Raw genomic sequence first — 18,261 nt, 5'->3', positions numbered from 1 at the left:
GCAAGAGTACTGGAGTGGGGTGCCATTGCCTTCTCCAAGACAGTTACTAAAGAGTGTTAAGAAATCTCTACCCCAACAGGTCTTTAAAAACAAATTGGACACAGCTCTATTGATAGCAGTCCTATTTTTAAAAAGTGCTCTAACAACCTGGATGTCCATCTGCGGATGGGTGGATAAGGAAGTTGTAATACATATACACAATGGAATACTATTTAATGTTAATTAAAAAGAAATGTATTTGAGTCAGTTCTAATGAGGTAGATGATTCTGGAGCCTATTATACAGAGTGAAGTAAGTCAGAAAGAGAAAGACAAATACTGCATATTAATGCATATGTATGGAATTTAGAAAGATGGTACCAACTATCCTACCTGCAGGGCATCAAAGGAGACACAGACGTAAAGAACAGACTTTTGGACTCAGTGGGAGAAGGAGAGGGTGGGATGCTTTGAGAGAATAGCATTGGAACATGTCCTTTACCAGATATAAAATAGATGACCAGTGCAAGCTTGATGCATGAAGCAGGGCACCCTGGAGGGATGGGGTGGGGAGGGAGGTGGGTGGGGGGTTCAGGATGGGGGGGGAAACATGTATACCTGTGGCCGATTTATGTTGATTCATGGCAAAAACCATCACAGTATTGTAATTATTCTCCAATTAAGGCAGAGGCTTTTGCATGAAGCTTTCCTAGCGACTCAGACTCTAAAAGCGTCTGCTTACAATTGAGAGACCCAGGTTTGATCCCTGGCTCGGGAAGATCCCCTGGAGAAGGAAATGGCAACCCACTCCTGTGTTCTTGCCTGGAAAATCCCATGGACGGAGGAGCTGGTAGGCTATAGTCCACGAGGTCACAAAGAGTCGGACATGACTGAGCGACTTCACGTTCTTTCTTTCCATTTAAAATAAATAAATTAACAAATAATAATAATAATAAATTAAAAGTGCTTTAAAAATGGAGCAGGAACAAGAGACTATTCAGGGCTCCTTGAGGGTTTTTTCCCCTATCGCCTTAACTCTGAAAAGTCAAGAGTACAATTCTGTGTCTGATTCTCTTCTCTTTCCTGTCTTCTGTACCTTCACCCTCACATAGGCCCTAGCTGGCACTCTTGCCCCCTTGAAAACATGTGTTTTGTTGAGATGTAAGATGCAAAGGAGCAAGGGGAGAGGCGCTCTGGGAGAAGCAGGCCCATTACCATCTGTCTGGTAGTTGAGTGCCACGAGCTGTATCCCATGGAGCCAGAACAGGAGGGGGTTGGGGTTGGAGGAGTCGATGCGGGTGGCAGCCGGGTACGTCCTCAGCAGCTGGCAGGCGGTGTGCTGGATCAGTTTCTGAGAATACCTGCGACACAGACGTTTGGCGGCATTTTCATTCAGTGAGGAGATATGGTAGCATTTGGGAGTTCTAATGATAGCGCTGAGGGACGTGGTTGGGTTGACGGAGAAAGCAGAGTCCTCCCAGGCCTGTCGCATTCCTTCACAGGAACCTAAACCCCCCCAAAGATTAGCCTCAGATTAGTGCAGAACACTTGAGATATTTTAGAAAGAGAAACCTGAACAACATCGCAGGCTACAATCACAGCACATGACCCACCGGCGTGCACCTTGAGTGTTACCTGTGAGTTAGTCCACCACCTTGAGACTAAACGACAGCTGTTAAGGGTGTGCCTTCCCACCTGCGAGGTGGAATGCTACCCATTCACGAGTCAATAGATAATAAAGCCAGCTAGATCTTCCCCCCAAAAGGGATAGCTATAGAGTTTGAAAATAAGTGTAACACCAATTTAAATTAAAATCCCTAAAGTTCTTTGCCTCAGTACCTCATCTGTCCTGTGGATATATTTGCACAGATATAAAACAATATATATACAAGGTATTCACTCTAGCAGTATTTTCTTTACAGTACACACACACACACACACACAAAGCAACAAAAATCCAGGAAGCAACCCAGAAGTTCTACCAGTGAGAAATGGTTAAATAAATGACAATATATCCACACAACAGAATACCATAGGGACATTAAGGAGGATAAGGTAGATTATATGTACAGAAAGCTATGCAGAAAGCTATAGTGCATATAAAAGTTATACATGTCCAGTTATATCCCATTTGGATTATCTTAAAAAGAATCTTATTTTTCTTGAACTAAACATAATAAACTTAATAGCAGTTACCTCTGGGGAGTAGAACTGGGATGTTGTGAGTGGAAAGAAACTTTAATAGTACTCTGTAGTTTGAGTTTTTTAACTATGAGAATTTATGATTTTGACAATAAAAAGTAATTAAACATAAACTGGATATATCTTCTGGAATTATAATGGGGAAGATTGCAGTTCCAAGAACCATGAGAAGGTTCCAAGGTGGCTCCAATTTTTACTTTTGAGGCAAACACTCTTAGAACATCTTCAGTGAAAGACTATTTTTTAGGAAGTTAAGAGAATAATTTTATAATTAAAAAAATATTTACACCACAATTATATAATAAGAATAATCATGAATATAAAAAAAAAGGTTAAAAATTTCCAGGGAAGTGCTTAGTGAAATCTCAGAATCCTCCAGCATGCAAAATCAGGCAAAGATATTGTCAGAAGGTGACTTTACTTTTTCCAGATGTTTTGTTAAATGGTGCTGTCTCCCCGGGGCTCATTCTGCCCGGATTGTTGCCAAAAATGGACTTCCTGCTTTTCCTTTCTTTTCCTCTGCTAGAGCCAGATGCATTTAGAGTTGACAGGCCTGTTCCCATAAAATGAAAATAAATAAGCCAAAAACTACAAGCAAGGGAACTCAACATTTTCCATCCCTGCTAATGTTTATTTTGAAGTCCTACTACTCCCTGCTAACTCAGTACAGAAGATCTACTAGCATTTTTAGCACGATTAATAATAGCATTGCAAGTAATGACAGTGAAGTTTTTCTCTCTGTAGGCAAATGGGACAAGACCTACAGGATTATTACAAGACGACCACAAAATCACACCCATACTTATTTGGTTATGCAACAGAAAGATTTTGAAAAACTGCAAGAAAAAATTCTTTTAGAGCCTAAAAGATCAGACTCCAGAACCTAATTAGCACAGTTTGGAGAGATGAAAGAATGGCCAAAGGCCTGTCATATAATTGTGTGCTAAGTCACTTCAGTCCTGTTCAACTCTCTGCAACCCCATGGACTCTGGCCCGCCAGGAACCTCTGTCCATGGGATTCTTCAGGCAAAAATACTGGAGTGGGTTGTCATATCCTCTTCCAGGGGATCTTCCTGACCCAGGGATCAAACCCACAGTCCCTAAAGTCTCTTGCCCATTCACAGGCAGGTTCTTTACCACTAGTACCACCTGGGAAGCTCATATCATAGCTGTCCAGGATCAATTCCTGCCCATAAGAACCTTGATTTAACATCTACCTTCTTGGTTCCTCAGCTGCCTTATCTGCAAAATGGGTACAATGATAGGAACTCTTTCATGGGGTTAATCTGAGGATTAAATGGGAAACATTATGCTGATAACTATGTTTCAGGGCTCCTCTTCCTCACTGCTGGTCTAGCCACTCTTTGGATCCTTCCTGTCTGGTCAGTGTGAGGGCACATTGGGAACTTCACAGGTATTTGCTGAATGAGGAAACAAATTCACACCAAGCAAACCTGGCTCCTGGGCAGGATGTAAAGGCAACAGTGAAACCAGAGTCGCCTTCAGCCTGGTCCTGCTCTCTACAATTGTACCATTAGCAAGTAATTCCTTTACCTGAAGCAGCATTCAGGAAGGCCGCTTTAAGATGAAAATAAACCTTCGAAGAATATCATGTGAGAAGACAGGATTAAGCAGTGCTTAATAAGAGTGTGGGCATCCCAGGTGGCTCAGTGGTAAAGATTCTGTCTGCCAATGCAGGAGACCCAGAAGCGGGTTCGATACCTGGATTGGGAAGATCCCCTGGAGGAAGAAATGGCAAACCACTCCAATATTCCTGCCTGGAAAATTCCATGGACAGAGAAGTTTGGTGGGCTACAGTCCATAGGGCTGCAAAAAGTCGGACACAACTGAGCTCAATGAGAGTGTAGACTCTGAAATTTAAGCCCTGTTCCCTGTGGAGCGACCTCACACAAATTACTTAACCTCTCTCACCACTTATTCGTCATCTCTAAGAGAGTCCTGGTTAGGATTACATGAGATAATGTATATCTGCATACTTAGCAGAGTGTCCTGTTCAGAGAAAATGTCCAGTGCATAGTAGCTGTGGGGCTTCTACATGTTTTTTTGTTCCTCTGAAGTATCTGAAACTGCAAAGATGCACAGTCTTGAACTAGTGAATTCTTATGCTTTATCTTAAAACTTTTTTGTCAATTTTGCCCTCTACACAATGATGTAACAATGGATTTTCTCCCAAGTAAAACTGATAAAGGGTTGGAGTGAGGGGCTGCATTCATTCTGGGGTTTTTGCACACACCCTGGCACATGTTGACATCCCCCAGGGGTACATGGCCCCCCTCTGAGGAGCCTGGGTGTTCTCTGGGGTGGGGTGAGCAAGCAAGGAAGCAAAAGCTGAATGATCAAGAAAAGGGAAGGAATCTGGAGAGGCCCAGAGAAGTTATCGAAAGAGCAATGGGACCCTTAGCGAACCCAGTAAGTCTGTTCACCAATGACAAGACAACAACCATTTGCAGAGAACCAATTATTTTCTGGAGAGTGTGCTATTCACACTGTGTGCCTTATTGCTAATTTATACAACAACCTTGCAAGTTAGAACTGTTTATATAACAACCTTGCAAGTTATGCCTCTTTCACCAGTAGGGAACCCAAAGTGCAGAGAAGTTATAGCACTGCCCCGGCCAAGGTCACTGAGGAGTGGAGCCCTGTCAGTGAAACAGGTCCGTGATCTGGGGAAGGACGCACCCACGGTCTTCATGGTACCTCCCTACTCTGAAGAATTTTTTGCATGGTGGCTCCTTGGGAAGGGACTTGGGATGGTGAAAGATGAGATGTATTGAAATTGATGATGTAGCAAATTAAATCAACAGTAGAGCAAAATTAACACTTTAAAAAATTATTATATTCATATAATTTTTTAAGTTGTGTCTCAAAGAAATGGACACTGTAGGGTATTTTCCTCCTGAATTATCCAAACAAATCATAATGACAATAAATATTCAGAAGCTATTATGACAACGATTCTGGCAATGCAATTTAGTCATTATGAGAAAGGAAATAAATTTGGGGAAAAAAATGTGAGAAACTTCAACTACTAAAAAAATGGTTAAAAAAGGGGGGGTTAGAATATAGTATACTTATAAAGGATGTGTACTATTTAAACACTTTAAAAAACAGCACATTTGGAATTTTTGTTTGTTTCAAAAAACATACTTCATATTTCCTCTTTTATTACATAAATAGCAGTTTAACCTTTTACTGCACTTGAAATTTTAAAAACAAGTCAAACAACCCCATGCTTTGCCTGTGCCTCAAGTCAGAAACTGTACCAAATGACCTTTGACCCTTTCATGATCCTCTATCAGCAGAGAAATGTAATCTCTCATGGTGACTTCAAATATCTCTGGGAACTTGTGCTCTTTGTTTACTCAGTGCTTGAGAGGAAAAGACAAAGCCAGAGGAACGTTCTGGGTGCAGTGGCAGCTGAATTTACAAAGAACAAGAGATGCAGTGAGTATGATTCTTGGATGGAGTGGTCTTCACATTTGTTCCTATGATGAGGGACATGCAGGCCATGAGGCTCACTGACAGTGAAAGAATTTTATCCCATGATAAGAACAATTTCACTAACTGCAGATATGGTCATAGGGTACTCAGGAGATAGAAAGTCAGGACCTGTGAAACTGAACCTACGTGGCCGGGTTCTTTCGTTTCTTTGAAATCTGTTGTTGTTTAGTCTCTAAGTCGTGTCCGACTCTTTTGCAACCCCATGAATATGTAGCCCGCCAGGCTCCTCTGTCCATGGGATTTCCCAGGCAAGATTACTGGAGTGGGTTGCCATTGTTGGCTACTTATTCACTCTTATCCTCCTCAACAGAATTTGCTAGCAGATAAGCAGTAGCGGCTGCCAAAAGTTTAAAAACAGTTTACAAGAGAAAATCTAAAATTGAGAAAATTCTATGATTTTTTTCCTCCTCTGATATGTGAAGAGACCACTGGTTATCTAATTTTTTAATAGCCTAAGACCTCTGTCCCATTCGCAGGGCACAGTATGAGAACTGGGGTTTAAGATAAAGCCTCTGGAAGCAGGATCTGCATCCAGACCACCTTTTAAAAAAATGAGGGTTGGGGTTTTAACTTCCCTCTCTAGGTCAAGTTCATCCAAGCTGCTTACTAACATTTAGATGGGTGCCCCAATGCCAGCTGCTTTCCTGTCCTCAGAAGTCTTGTACAAGGGAATCTTTCTTCTTAATATGAGGAGATGAATTTTTCTGACTTCCAGATGTTTATGAATTTCCTGTTTGCCCTCTGCCTTCTGCTGCTCCATTTGGATAAGCTCACTGACAGCACGCCCTAACAAGACACGAGGGCAGCTCTGGGGTTAAGAGCAGGACTTTGGAGGCAGGCGAGCTTCAGAATCAGAATTCTATCCTTTATTAACTGAAATGCACATTTTTGGGGCAATGGTTTATCAGCTTAAGTTCACTTGTACTTCTAAAAATGGCCAATGGGGGAAACCTCACCTGAAACTTTGTCCTTGATCTTTGCAGTTTGGGTGGAGACCCACCACCTAGCTTAGGGATGGGCCCATGACATAAGCCCTAGACCAGGGATCCCCAATCCCTGGGACATGGACTAGCAGTGGTTAGTAACTTGTTAGGAACAGGGCCCCATAGCAGGAGGTGAGTGGCAGGTGAGTGAGTGAGCAAAGCTTCATCCGTATTTACAGCCCTTTCCCATTCCAACTCCTATCAGGTCAGCAGCAGTATAATAAATGTAATGTTCTTGAATCATCATGAAGCCTTCCTCTCTGCCCTCCTCTCCCATCCCTTCCCTCCATGCTGTCTATGGAAAAACTGCCTTCCAGGAAACCAGCTCCTATTGCCAAAAAAGATTGGGAACCACTGCCCTAGACTGTCAGAGCATTGCATGTCCTTGATCACAGTGACTGGCTCAGGGATGGGCGAAGATTCAATGAAAAATAAAACTGCTGCTGAAAGTTCTGAAAGAGACTCATACTGAATCTAGAAGCATGTGGCTGGCCTGCTGTAGCTGCCTTGCCACCGTGAAGGAGAAAGGGCCAACACAGTGGTGACCCAGTGAGAGTCAACGGGGTGATCCTATGGGGAAAGAGGAAAGCCCTGGATCAAGGTGTATCTGAAACTTGTTTATCTCTTCATTTTTCAACACACAAGTCAATACATTTCTTCTTTGCTTATGCCAATTTCTGCCACTTTCAAAGAAAAGAGTCTTAACTGATACACTCTGAAACCTTGGGCCAATTATTTCATCTCTCTCAGATTGTTATATGTAAAAATAGGGATAAATCTGCCTACTCATAGAATTATTATGAAGTCATTTAAGATGATGTATGTAAAATATTTAATACAAATCCTGGTACTTAAAATTAAGTGCTTAATAAATTTTAGCTATTAGTTGTTATGAATATTATGATTATTAATAACTTATGAAGAGAAATGATATGGTCTGAAAAATGATAATATTATGGAATTATCCATATCAGCATCAAAGCAAATAATAATAATAATAAATATTTAGAAGGTACTGTAACAGTGATTTCTGTAACACAGTTTAGTTATTTTGAGACCATTTGCAATACCTGATTAAACAGCATATTTGTTGTATCTTTTGATATCTTTAAATGCTATAAATGATACTGTCTACTCTTACCTGGGAATTTTACTGCTTGGCAATAGATGACAAGGTCAGAAAGCTCTGGTGCAATCTGTCTGCTTTCCTTTTTATTCTGAGGAAGATAAAATTCTTCTCCCAGTTCCATGTCATAAACCTATCAAGGGAACAATGATACTGGTTTATAGGGAAGGTACTGATCAGATCACTTACCTCTGAATCCCCAAAGCTCTTTGTTCCTCTCCTTTGTCATCAGTGTGTTTCACTTACTCTGTCTTATCCGTATACACATGTGTTTCACTTACTCTGTCTTATCCATATACACATTCTAACACCTTCCCTAGAGAAAAGCTTTCTGAGAGCAATGGCTGAGTCTAACATTCTTCATCTTCCCGAAGGGCACATAGTTCAGGGTCTTAAATGTAGAACATTTAATGCATATTTGTTGAACAAATAGATGATGGAGTATGTATCTTCTGTGGCTCAAATTTTTGGCATATTTTGTCATTTTGTTCTCCAACAATGTCAGTGCAACTATCGATTTGCTCGGAGTCTAACACTGCGAGGCACTTGAGGACTGGGTCCAGGTATCTCATTTATTTTTCCATTCTTCGTGTCCTCCTTCTGCTAACACTTCCCAGTCAGCCCTGTTCATCTTCTTGGTCATCCCAAACAACTTTAAAACTTCTGGCAATTCACTAAAGATACCAGGTTGTCCTCCTGCTCTGAATGCCCTGTTTTCATCTGCTTCTCAACTTCATCTTCCAGATGATCTGATAACAATGTGTAATCACTGCTCTTTGTAATTATTTCCAAGCACTGTTGACATGTTTACTTCCATTGCTAAATCACCTCCTGTGCTACCTTAGTGCCTACCACACGCCACACCTCCAGTAGGTACTGGCTGGATGAATAAATGACTTTCTATAAATGACAGAAGGGGGAATTTCTGTCATATCATATCATCACTGTATGGGCTTTGGCATTCAAGGGAAAGTGAGGGGCAAGGTGAAGGGAAGGGATAGGGAGGGAGTGAAAACCTGTCTGAAACTGGCAAGAATACCATGTCCAAGTGCAATCGAACAGAAACCACGCACTTACCTTTCCTTTGTTGCAAGCAGAGTTATCTGCTTTCTTGATCCTCTTGGGAATTTCTTCATTATACTCAAACTGAAGTTTGTCATTACATGCCTTATTTTCAGGTCTGTCTTCTAGAATGTTGTCTGAAAATGAGTTGGCAGGCTTTAGTGAATAAGCACTGAAGCTTCACTTAAGGTTGTGTCTATACATCACTCCAAGAATATCCAGGTACTTGTGCTTATCTGTAAGACTGAGGTGCTGACTACATGTTACCAAAATAATGGCTTAAATTTTAAAATTTTGTTAAATGATATATTCATCTTTGATTGAATGGACTAACTTACCAGGAGTTTTGGTACCATATAGACATAATCTAAATGAGAAAATTCATTTTCATACAGACAATTAGAACTGTGCACAGATTATGGAAGATACCCTGTCAAGAAGCTCTCAGCACACAAGTTTGGGAAAGGCTGAGTGGTTGAATCACTTCTTGATGGTATAGACATGATTTAATCACTCTTACTTAAAAATAAAGCTATTATTTTCTTTTACCTCTAGAAATGTCAAAACCAGAGGGGGAAAAAGGCATTGTTGTTTGCCATGCAGTTTTCACAAATATACTTAATTGGGAAGTAAAGTTTTCATAATTGTCTATCAATTGATGAAGGGAAAATCTTAAGGTGAGGAATCAAGATAGATTTAAACATTTCCAAAGTATGATGGATAATCTTATACTTTGCTCTTGCTTTGGTATTTCTATTCAAAATGACTTCAAAGGTTTTAGGAAAATGAACATGATTATGTTCTTTTAAAATGACAAGCAAGAAAGCTCATTTCTCACCCACAATTTACTATCTCATCAGACCACAAACGCTTAGACCAAAATATCCTTCTACCAAATCAGGGCCATGCAGGCTGCCAAGAAATAAATGAGATCAATCAGTTAATGACATTTTTACTCTTATAAGTGTCACATGCGAATCGGACCTAAACAATAAGAAACAGAATGCCGACATTCATGCAGTTAAAATGCCAGGTTCAAATGGCTTTACCTTCCTGACTGTTAGGAGCGGGAGAAGCAGTAAGGACGTCTGCTACAGAAAAACAGAATCAGAAAGGGGATAACAGTAAGGAAATTAAGGCCAAAAGCCAGATAAAATTAAATTAAGGTATGAAGTAAAGCATAAATAACAACAGCTTAAATTACAAGATAAATGAAATAAGAACTCTTCCACTGATTTAATAGTTTGACTATTAAGGGATGCAAAGACTAGCAAGAGAAGAAGTGCAAACATTGTTGACATTAATCATGCTGCCACATTCACACTACATATTTTCAGTTACTGATGGTCCTAACAGTCTGCAAAACACTTCATGTTGAATGGTTAGAAATCGATTAATGTTAGAATCACACAATCATTAGATTTCATATATATGAAGTCACAGAATGTCTATATAAAGTTGTAAATTCAAATCTATAGTGCATGTTCAACGCTAGTTAAGATGTACAGCAAGGTTGGGGAAAAATTAATTGATGTCGCTTTAATAAAATTTAATTGAATAAATATTCATTAAGAACTTACTGGCCAAAAGCCAGAGTAGTACTTCCTGAAATAAATGAGCCTCATTTGCAACTTCCTTTAGATTTTCTGGGAGTAATTTTCAGATAGTTCCCAGGAACTGTCACAGTTTTATAGCCAAAAAAAGGTTTTAGAGAAATTTGCTCATTTTATATATGGGAAAACTGAGGACTAGAGCTGTCACCAGAGATAAACTGGGCTACCTAGGTGAATTTTCAGCCTGACTTCCTTTCAATGGATTCAGAAAAGTGAAAGTGAAGGTGTTAGCCACCCAGTTGAGTCTGACTCTTTGTGACGCTATAGACTATAGCCCGGCAGGCTCCTAAGTCCATGGAATTCTCCAGGCAAGAATACTGGAGTGGGTTACCATTCTCTTCTTCAGAGGATCTTCCCACAGCTTTTGAGGAATAGGATATAAGAAATGATCTTGACTCCTTCCTGTTATCACCCTTTTTCAGTCTCCCAATTAGAGAATATGCCCCTTGTGTTAACTGACAGGATTTCAGGTCAGTTTTTAGTTGATGGTATGAAGCAGTCAGGGCTTCCCAGGTAGCTCCACTGGTAAAGAATCTGCCTGCAATGCAGGAGACCCCGGTTCAACTCCTGGGTCAGGAAGTTCCCCTGGAGAAGGGAAAGGCTACCCACTCCAATATTCTCGGGCTTCACTGGTGGTTCAGATGGTAAAGAATCCACCCAAAGACCTGGGTTCGATCTCTGGGCTAGGAAGATCCCCTGGAGGAGGGCATGGTAACCCACTCTAGTATTCTTGCCTGGAGAATCACCATGGACAGAGGAGCCTGGCTGGCTACAGTTCTTGGGATCACAAAGAGCCAAACACGACTGAGTGGCTGAGCACATGAAGCAATCAACTACTACTAAGAACAATTATTCAATGGACAGAGACTAGGATTATATTTGGGGGTGGAAACAGATTAGACTGCAGCTGCTGACCATGATGGAGGCTCACGGAAACATGACTAGACAATCATGCTGCATGAGAAGCGGATATCTGGAGGAGGCTTGGCTGTCGTTTTTTCAGATTTTTTTTGATGTAGGCCATTTTCAAAGTCTTTAGTAAATTTGATACAGCACTGCCTCCGTTCCATGTCTTGGCTTTTTGGCCATGAGGCATGTGGGATCCCAGCTGACCAGGGATGGAACCTGCATGCCCTGCAATGAAGACCAAGTTCCAGCTCCTGGACTTCCATGAACATCCCTTGGCTGCAGTCTTAACGCAAGTGGTAAATGGTTGCTGGTCTGGGTATATCTACACTTTAACAAAACAATGAGAAGTAGTATAGTCTACATTTAAATGTTTAAGTAAACAGGAACTTCGGCATTTTTTTTCCATGACTACATATTTGTCTTTCAGATGTTGCCAAAATTAAAACAATCTATCAGCAGCAGTGGTACCTGAGGAAGCATTTTGTAATCTCTAGCAGAGATACGAATTTAGTCCAGATGAAATACACCTGAAACCTAATTCTCTTGTAAGAAGAGCCCTTCACCTGTAAAACAGGGATAGGTAATATCATTCCTGTGACTTTTTTGTAGTGTACCATTAGTCTTCACTCGTGTTGTTTTATCTTTTTGGTGGGGCCAGAAGGAAATGTCTGGTTGGCTTAATAATGTGAGAACCAGGGTAGAAGGGCAGGTGCAGAAGGGGAATGATGCTTCATTTTTTTTCCATACTCTTGCAAAATTAAGAGTGAAAGCAGTGAAGAGAAGCATGGGAACTCGATGCTGCCCCCTGCAGGTGATTCAGGAGTTGGAAAAGATTTAACCACCATCTTCAAAAATCCCATGGACAGAGGAGCCTGATAGACTACAGTCCCTGGGGTTGCAAAGAGTCGGACACGACTGGCCGACTTCACTTTCTTTCTAAGAATGTGGTCTCTCTGCTGTAATTCTACCTCCTTCTCTGGAAACCAATTTAGGAACAACTCCTGTGCTGCTTTCCACATCCTCTTCTTTCCTTTAGTAATGGCTCTGGTGGCTGACAGCTTCCCTGCTGGCTCAGAGGTTAAAGTGTCTGCCTCTAATGCGGAAGACCTGGGTTCGATCCCTGGGTTGGGAAGATCCCTTGGAGAAGGAAATGGCAACCCCACTCCAGGATTCTTGCCTGGAGAATCCCATGGACAGAGGAGCCTGGTGAGCTACAGCCCATGGGGTTGCAAAGAGTCGGACACGACTGAGCAACTTCACTTCACTTCATTTCACTGGTGGCTGACAGAATCCTTTTCCTTGCTTGATCCTCCTTGCTAGGTGACAGGATTCCAGAAACTCTTAGATAATATTACAACAATCTGTATTGCTTGTCTATGGAGTGCCAGATTTATTTTGGAAAAAAAAAAAAGACATCAAAAAACCTGGTAGAAAAACCATCTAAGTGTGCTTCCCTGCGTACAGCATCGTGTTGGCTCTCTTACCATCAGAGAGGGATTCATAATCATAATCGTATTCATCCTCTTCATCTTCCTCTTCCTCATTATTAGCAGGTGGGGAGTTGGCATTGCTACCATTATAAGCCTGAGCTTGCATGGATGCTAGCTGATGAGCCTGTAAGATATCAATAATTAAAGACTGCAGATACCCAGATACTAAAACTTTCATTAATGGGTTTCAAAAGGACTACCCAATGCTTACCATAGTCCTAAAAAGTGGCTTAACCTATTTTGATTATCTGGGGGGAAAAAAACCCCAAACTCTACATTCACTTAAAATACAACATCAATACTTAGGCAAATGTTAACATCTTTGCAGGAGGAATCCAGGAACTTTTAGAAAACTATCACAAGGAATTGGAATCCAAGTCCCCAAGGACTACTTCCCTCCTTCCCAGGAGAAACCTGGGTGCTTCAGAGAACCATCAATCCTGAATGATGGGGAAGTAAGTCAGCCCACCCATTTTGAAAAAGAAAATCTCTGCTAAAAAACTGCTCCCCGTTTCTTAAAATACTATCTAAAGCATTTTGACATTGAGAGAAATGTTAGAATTCCTATGGATGGGAAAAAAGAATAGTTGATTTAAATAAAATTCCTTGAACAATATAAAGTTTTTTCAACAAATAAAGTTTTATCAACTTTTAAAAAAAGTTTTTAATCTGAACCATCAGTCAGATTCACAAAATAGGCTTAGAAGTTTCTGGAAAGTTGATGTGTGCTATCAGGAAGGTCATGTGCCTCTACATTTGAGTAGAATTACTGTGAGGAAATAACACAGGACACAAGAATAAATAAAAATCTGGGGGCCAAGCATAAGGAAATAGTCCAAAATACAGGCAAAGTTATTTGCATGAATTAAAAACAGGAAACAATCTAAAAGTCCAACAATAGAGGAACTAAGTCATGCAAGTATAGACATATATATACTTGTAAGTATAAGCATATACATCTATGTGAGTATATACATATATATGCAAATATATGTAATTCTATATCCTTTGTTTAATAACTATGCATTAATACCTTTATGTCTGTATATAATAATTATAATTATATAAAATGTCATGCATAAAAGGCTAAATTTTAACTGTTAATACATCAGGCACAGATCCCTTGGGCAGTCTGGTAGATAAGATCCCTTCTCAGAATATTTTAAATGCATAGAATAAAATATATAAGATTACAAAGGAAAAAAGGAATGTTGACTATAGTTATCAAATGTTAAAAAGACAAATCAGTGCTATAGGAAAATATGCTTCTTTATTAACACAGTGAAAAATATATAATGGTAGGTCATGTAATGCTTGTGAAACAGTGATGAGCATAAATAATTCTTGGAGATAATGGCAGCAACTCATATAATATGAAAAACCTGTGATTTCTATTGCTGACAAAGACGTACTTTGTCAACTTTATTCTGGTGTGTTTCTTATATTTATAATCAGAGGAAAGGCTAAATTTTAGCTACAAGTTAGTGAAAATTAAGATGTAATTTTTGTTTTGTTCAGGAATTCTCTGGAGGCCTAAGTGATTAGGTCTCTGTGCTTCCACTGCAAGGAGCATGGGTTCGATCCCTGGTTGGGGAACTATTAATAAGATCCTGCAAGCTGCGTGGTGTGGCCAAAAAAAGAAAAAAATGAATTTTTCATCTAACTTCATGGGCCTCCTGAATTCTATCCATAGATACTGTTAAGGTTAAGAATCCCTGTGATATAGGTTGTGTTTGGCTTCAGAATTAAGTGTATTTTACAATAATTCTTCCTTAAGCTTCCTGAAATGTGATTATATTTATAATAAAATATATACATAAGGCAGACAGGATTTAGGCTATGTCAATATCCAGATAAATCTTTTACAATGCAGTCCACCCCAGATAACTGAACATGGCCTAAGCTCAAAATTTTTATGGAACACTAGCTCCATGGGTGTTAACAGCTGTTATATAAAAAAATGACAATTACAGTAACCACACAACACAATAGAAGTTTAAAAACAACATCTTACAGAAACTAAAACACATTCCTACTACAGAGTTTCTCAGAGCCTTCATTAAATATGCTAAAGGGCATCACGGTTCTTCAAAGATCTCCAGTGCAGCATTTCCCACGCTTATTTAACTGGGAAATTTTTTTTTTTTTCCAGAGTGTCTCATAGGATTAGTGTTCTTTCAAACTTTGGGAAATATGCTCCAGGCACAAGTGACCCACAGAAGCAAGTCTATCTGTCCTGGATAAGCAAATAGCCTCCAAACAGTAAACTCACAGGGTGGAGCCAAGTATCATGAATGGCAATGCCAAGAGCTGGGAAGCACCACTCCCCCCTCCGACCCCCCCCCCCCCCCCCCGCCCCAGGGCAGAAAGTTGGGAGAACCAGGAAGGGAGAGCTGCCATTCAAAGTTTCATCACCAGGTATCAGAAAGCGGAGTGTCAAAGTCCCATCAACTTGCAGGTACTTCCCCCAGTGCAGGAAGTATGGGATGGGTGGCCCAATGACAGTCAAGAGCTGACTTCCTTATTCTTTGCAATATCTTACTTATTTTAGGACAGAAGAACAGGATCTCAGCCCCTGATAAAAGCAATTCAGATATAGGTCAGAGGGTCAGAGGTAGGGATCAGGTGAAGAGACTGGCTCAGACTGGTTCAGATGGGCCCGGTCAGGAGCCATGTCTCCCTGGCTTTGTTCCTCCAGCCCCTGGCACAGCACCTGGCACCGAGAGTGAATTGTCTGAGTCTAGCAGGTTGGAGTTCAGAAGACCAAGGGTTCAGAAATCCGGCTGTGAGTCAGCCTGTCCTTGCTGAGGGTGAGTTCTTTGAACAGAAAGGACTCAGACGCTCTACGTTAGGGATGGTTCTGAGTACACTGGAGCTCTAGGCATGCATTACTCGGCCCCATATGAACCCAGATCACCAGGTCTGGACCCACAACCTGTCAGGCAACTGAAAGGCCTTGACAATATGACTGTCAACATGTTAGTCACTCAGTCATGTCCAACTTTTTGCAACCCCGTGGACTGTAGCTTGCCAAGCTCCTCTATCCATGGAATTCTCCAGGCAAGAATACTGGAATGGGTAGCCATTCCCTTCTCCAGGGCATCTTCCCAACCCAGGGATTGAATCTGGGTCTCCTGCATTGCAGGCAGGTTCTTTTCCATCTGAGCCACCAGGGAACTCCCTGGAAAATGACGGGGGCCTGGAACTGTGCTTAAAACACTGATAATGGGATTACATTGTCCCATTTTTTCCAAAAGGAGGAAGAAGTAAGTTGTGGAAGTCAAATGGTAGGAAATGTCAAGGTGATACCTGACAAAGTCTCAGAATGGATTAATTGGTTGTGAGAACACAGAAAATAAAGAGGCGACTAGAAAGAAGTAGAACGAGTTTACTAAGAACAACTCTCCCACACAGGAACCTGCTTAGACCTTCTGGGTAAGGTAACTCACTTTGTGGGAAATAACAGATTAGCAGCATTTTCCAACTTTCAGGTTGGTAAAAATTATTTTTAAGTAAACAGATCACCAGGACTTCCTTATGGCAATTCTGATTTAGTTAGGCAGATCTGGGACCCAAGATGCTGTGTCTTTGAAAGTGCCCTAGTGATTCTTTCTTTCTTTGACTGCACTAGGTCTTAGCTGCAGCACACAGCATCTTTAGCTGTGGCATATGGGATCTAGTTCCCTTACCAGAGATTGAACTACTCCGTCCTTCTGAATTGGGAGTGCAGAGTCTTAGCAACTAGACCACCAGGGCGGTCCCTGCCCCAGTGGTTCTTATCAATGTATCCTGACTTCTGGACTGCCTTTGACAAGGTCTTTCCTAGACTTGAATCAGAATCCTGCCTCTGCCACTGTGAGCTGGGAGGCTTGGAGAAAGTCTCATAGATGGCTAGACCTTAATTTCTATTCTATAAAGAAAGAGGTTGAACCAGATTCTGCAGAAATGTGGGTTTCAGAGAACAGAGAACCAGACAGGAGGGACAATCACCTAAACTCCAGGGATGTCCTGCAAGAAGGGCCACAGGGCTCTCCACTGGGCCGTCTGGCTCAAGGGCAATCTGGGCGAAGGCACAGTTTGGAAAACTGCTAATAAATACATTGGATGACTAATGTAAAAACCTACGGGGAACCTTATATGCTGTAATAACATACTCAAACCAAGAAGAGCAAATTCAATAGTGATAAATGTGAGGCTCCTGCTATGCGGAAGGTTAACATTAATTGTAAACCTGGAAATATGGGGAGACTAGACATAAGTTTAGTCCTGTGAAAACAACTGAACTGTTTGTTTTCCACAAAATCAACATGGGCCTGGTAGGTGTTAAAGAATTTAAATAGCGAGAACAGTCTGAGGTTGTATTAACTGAGGTTTAAAGTTCAGATTAAGAGAGGTGATGCTTACACTGTTCATGAGTTGACAGACCCTGAGCATGGACTTAGTTCCGGAAATCATTTTTAAGATGGACAAATTCAAGCATATCCACAAATGTAAGAATATCAAAATAGTCTTAATGGAAGAGTCATATCCTGTGAGGCACTGTTGACACAACAGAAACGTTTAGCTTGGAGAAGAGAAAAGCTGGTGAGACGACACACGCTGGCTTTCAAGATGTGCAATTAGTCTGCGCAGCTGCAGAGGAAAGTTGTGCCAAAGAGTAGGAGGAACAGGAAGGAAGATTCGGGCTCCACATACAGAAGACTTTTGCAACAACATAATCTATTCATTAGTGGAATGGACACTGTGTACGTCACTGCAAAGAACAGGAAAGGCAGCAGCTACAAGAACATCCAACTATGTCTTGAAGACCATAGAGCAGAGGGCAGTGGCATCTGCTTGGCACTGAGATGTGGGCCGTAGTTTCTGGATAAAGAAAGCAGAGTGGAGGAACAGTACTGCCAAAGAAAAAGTGCCTTTTATGTTGGGGAGTCCTTTTCTGCTGCAGAATTTGAGGAGGGCCAGGCATAAGCATACACATGCTAACATTTTAGTCAAATGGCTTCAAAATAAAGCCCATCTGCATAGGTCTCATGGCTTCTGGAACTCAAGTAAATGCAGCAGCTTTGGGGAGTGCAGATCTGGACAAAGGCAGACCTAGTGGAGGTCTCAAACTGGTGCCACTTAGCGCTGACTTCACCTCCAGACCAGACTTGTTTGGCTGATGCAGCGTTTTAAGGATTTTTAATTAGGGTTGCTCATTCATGAAGCCATGTGCACTCCCTTGCCCTCCTCGCCACTTCTCTACTGTTATATATCCAGCTGGCTCTTGTGTTTATGTTTCCTGGTCGGCCCCTGAAGGTGGCTGCTTTTGCAACTCTTGGCCCAGAGCTGTGCATGCTGGTCAAACTGGGCAATGTGCACCTCCAGGGTGCATGA

General features: G+C 41.2%; 1 protein-coding gene across 3 annotated transcripts in view; it reads right to left on the bottom strand.

Moving 5' to 3' along the window:
* Nucleotides 1–18,261, bottom strand: part of PLCE1 (phospholipase C epsilon 1) — a 369,052-nt gene that overhangs the window by 26,115 nt on the left and 324,676 nt on the right. For 2 of the 3 annotated variants that reach the window (XM_069568060.1, XM_069568062.1), the window contains 6 exons: nt 12,880–13,009; nt 9,923–9,964; nt 8,889–9,010; nt 7,827–7,944; nt 2,602–2,733; nt 1,194–1,484 (listed from right to left, as the gene is read on the bottom strand). In XM_069568060.1, the coding sequence (XP_069424161.1) occupies nt 1,194–1,484; nt 2,602–2,733; nt 7,827–7,944; nt 8,889–9,010; nt 9,923–9,964; nt 12,880–13,009 (835 nt within the window). The remainder of the gene's footprint in view (nt 1–1,193; nt 1,485–2,601; nt 2,734–7,826; nt 7,945–8,888; nt 9,011–9,922; nt 9,965–12,879; nt 13,010–18,261) is intronic. The other variant, XM_069568061.1, reaches the window with a different exon arrangement.

This window comes from Ovis canadensis, chromosome 22 (genome assembly GCF_042477335.2).
Source record: "Ovis canadensis isolate MfBH-ARS-UI-01 breed Bighorn chromosome 22, ARS-UI_OviCan_v2, whole genome shotgun sequence".
NCBI lineage: Eukaryota > Metazoa > Chordata > Mammalia > Artiodactyla > Bovidae > Ovis > Ovis canadensis.
This window is presented reverse-complemented; position numbering and strand designations above follow the sequence as displayed.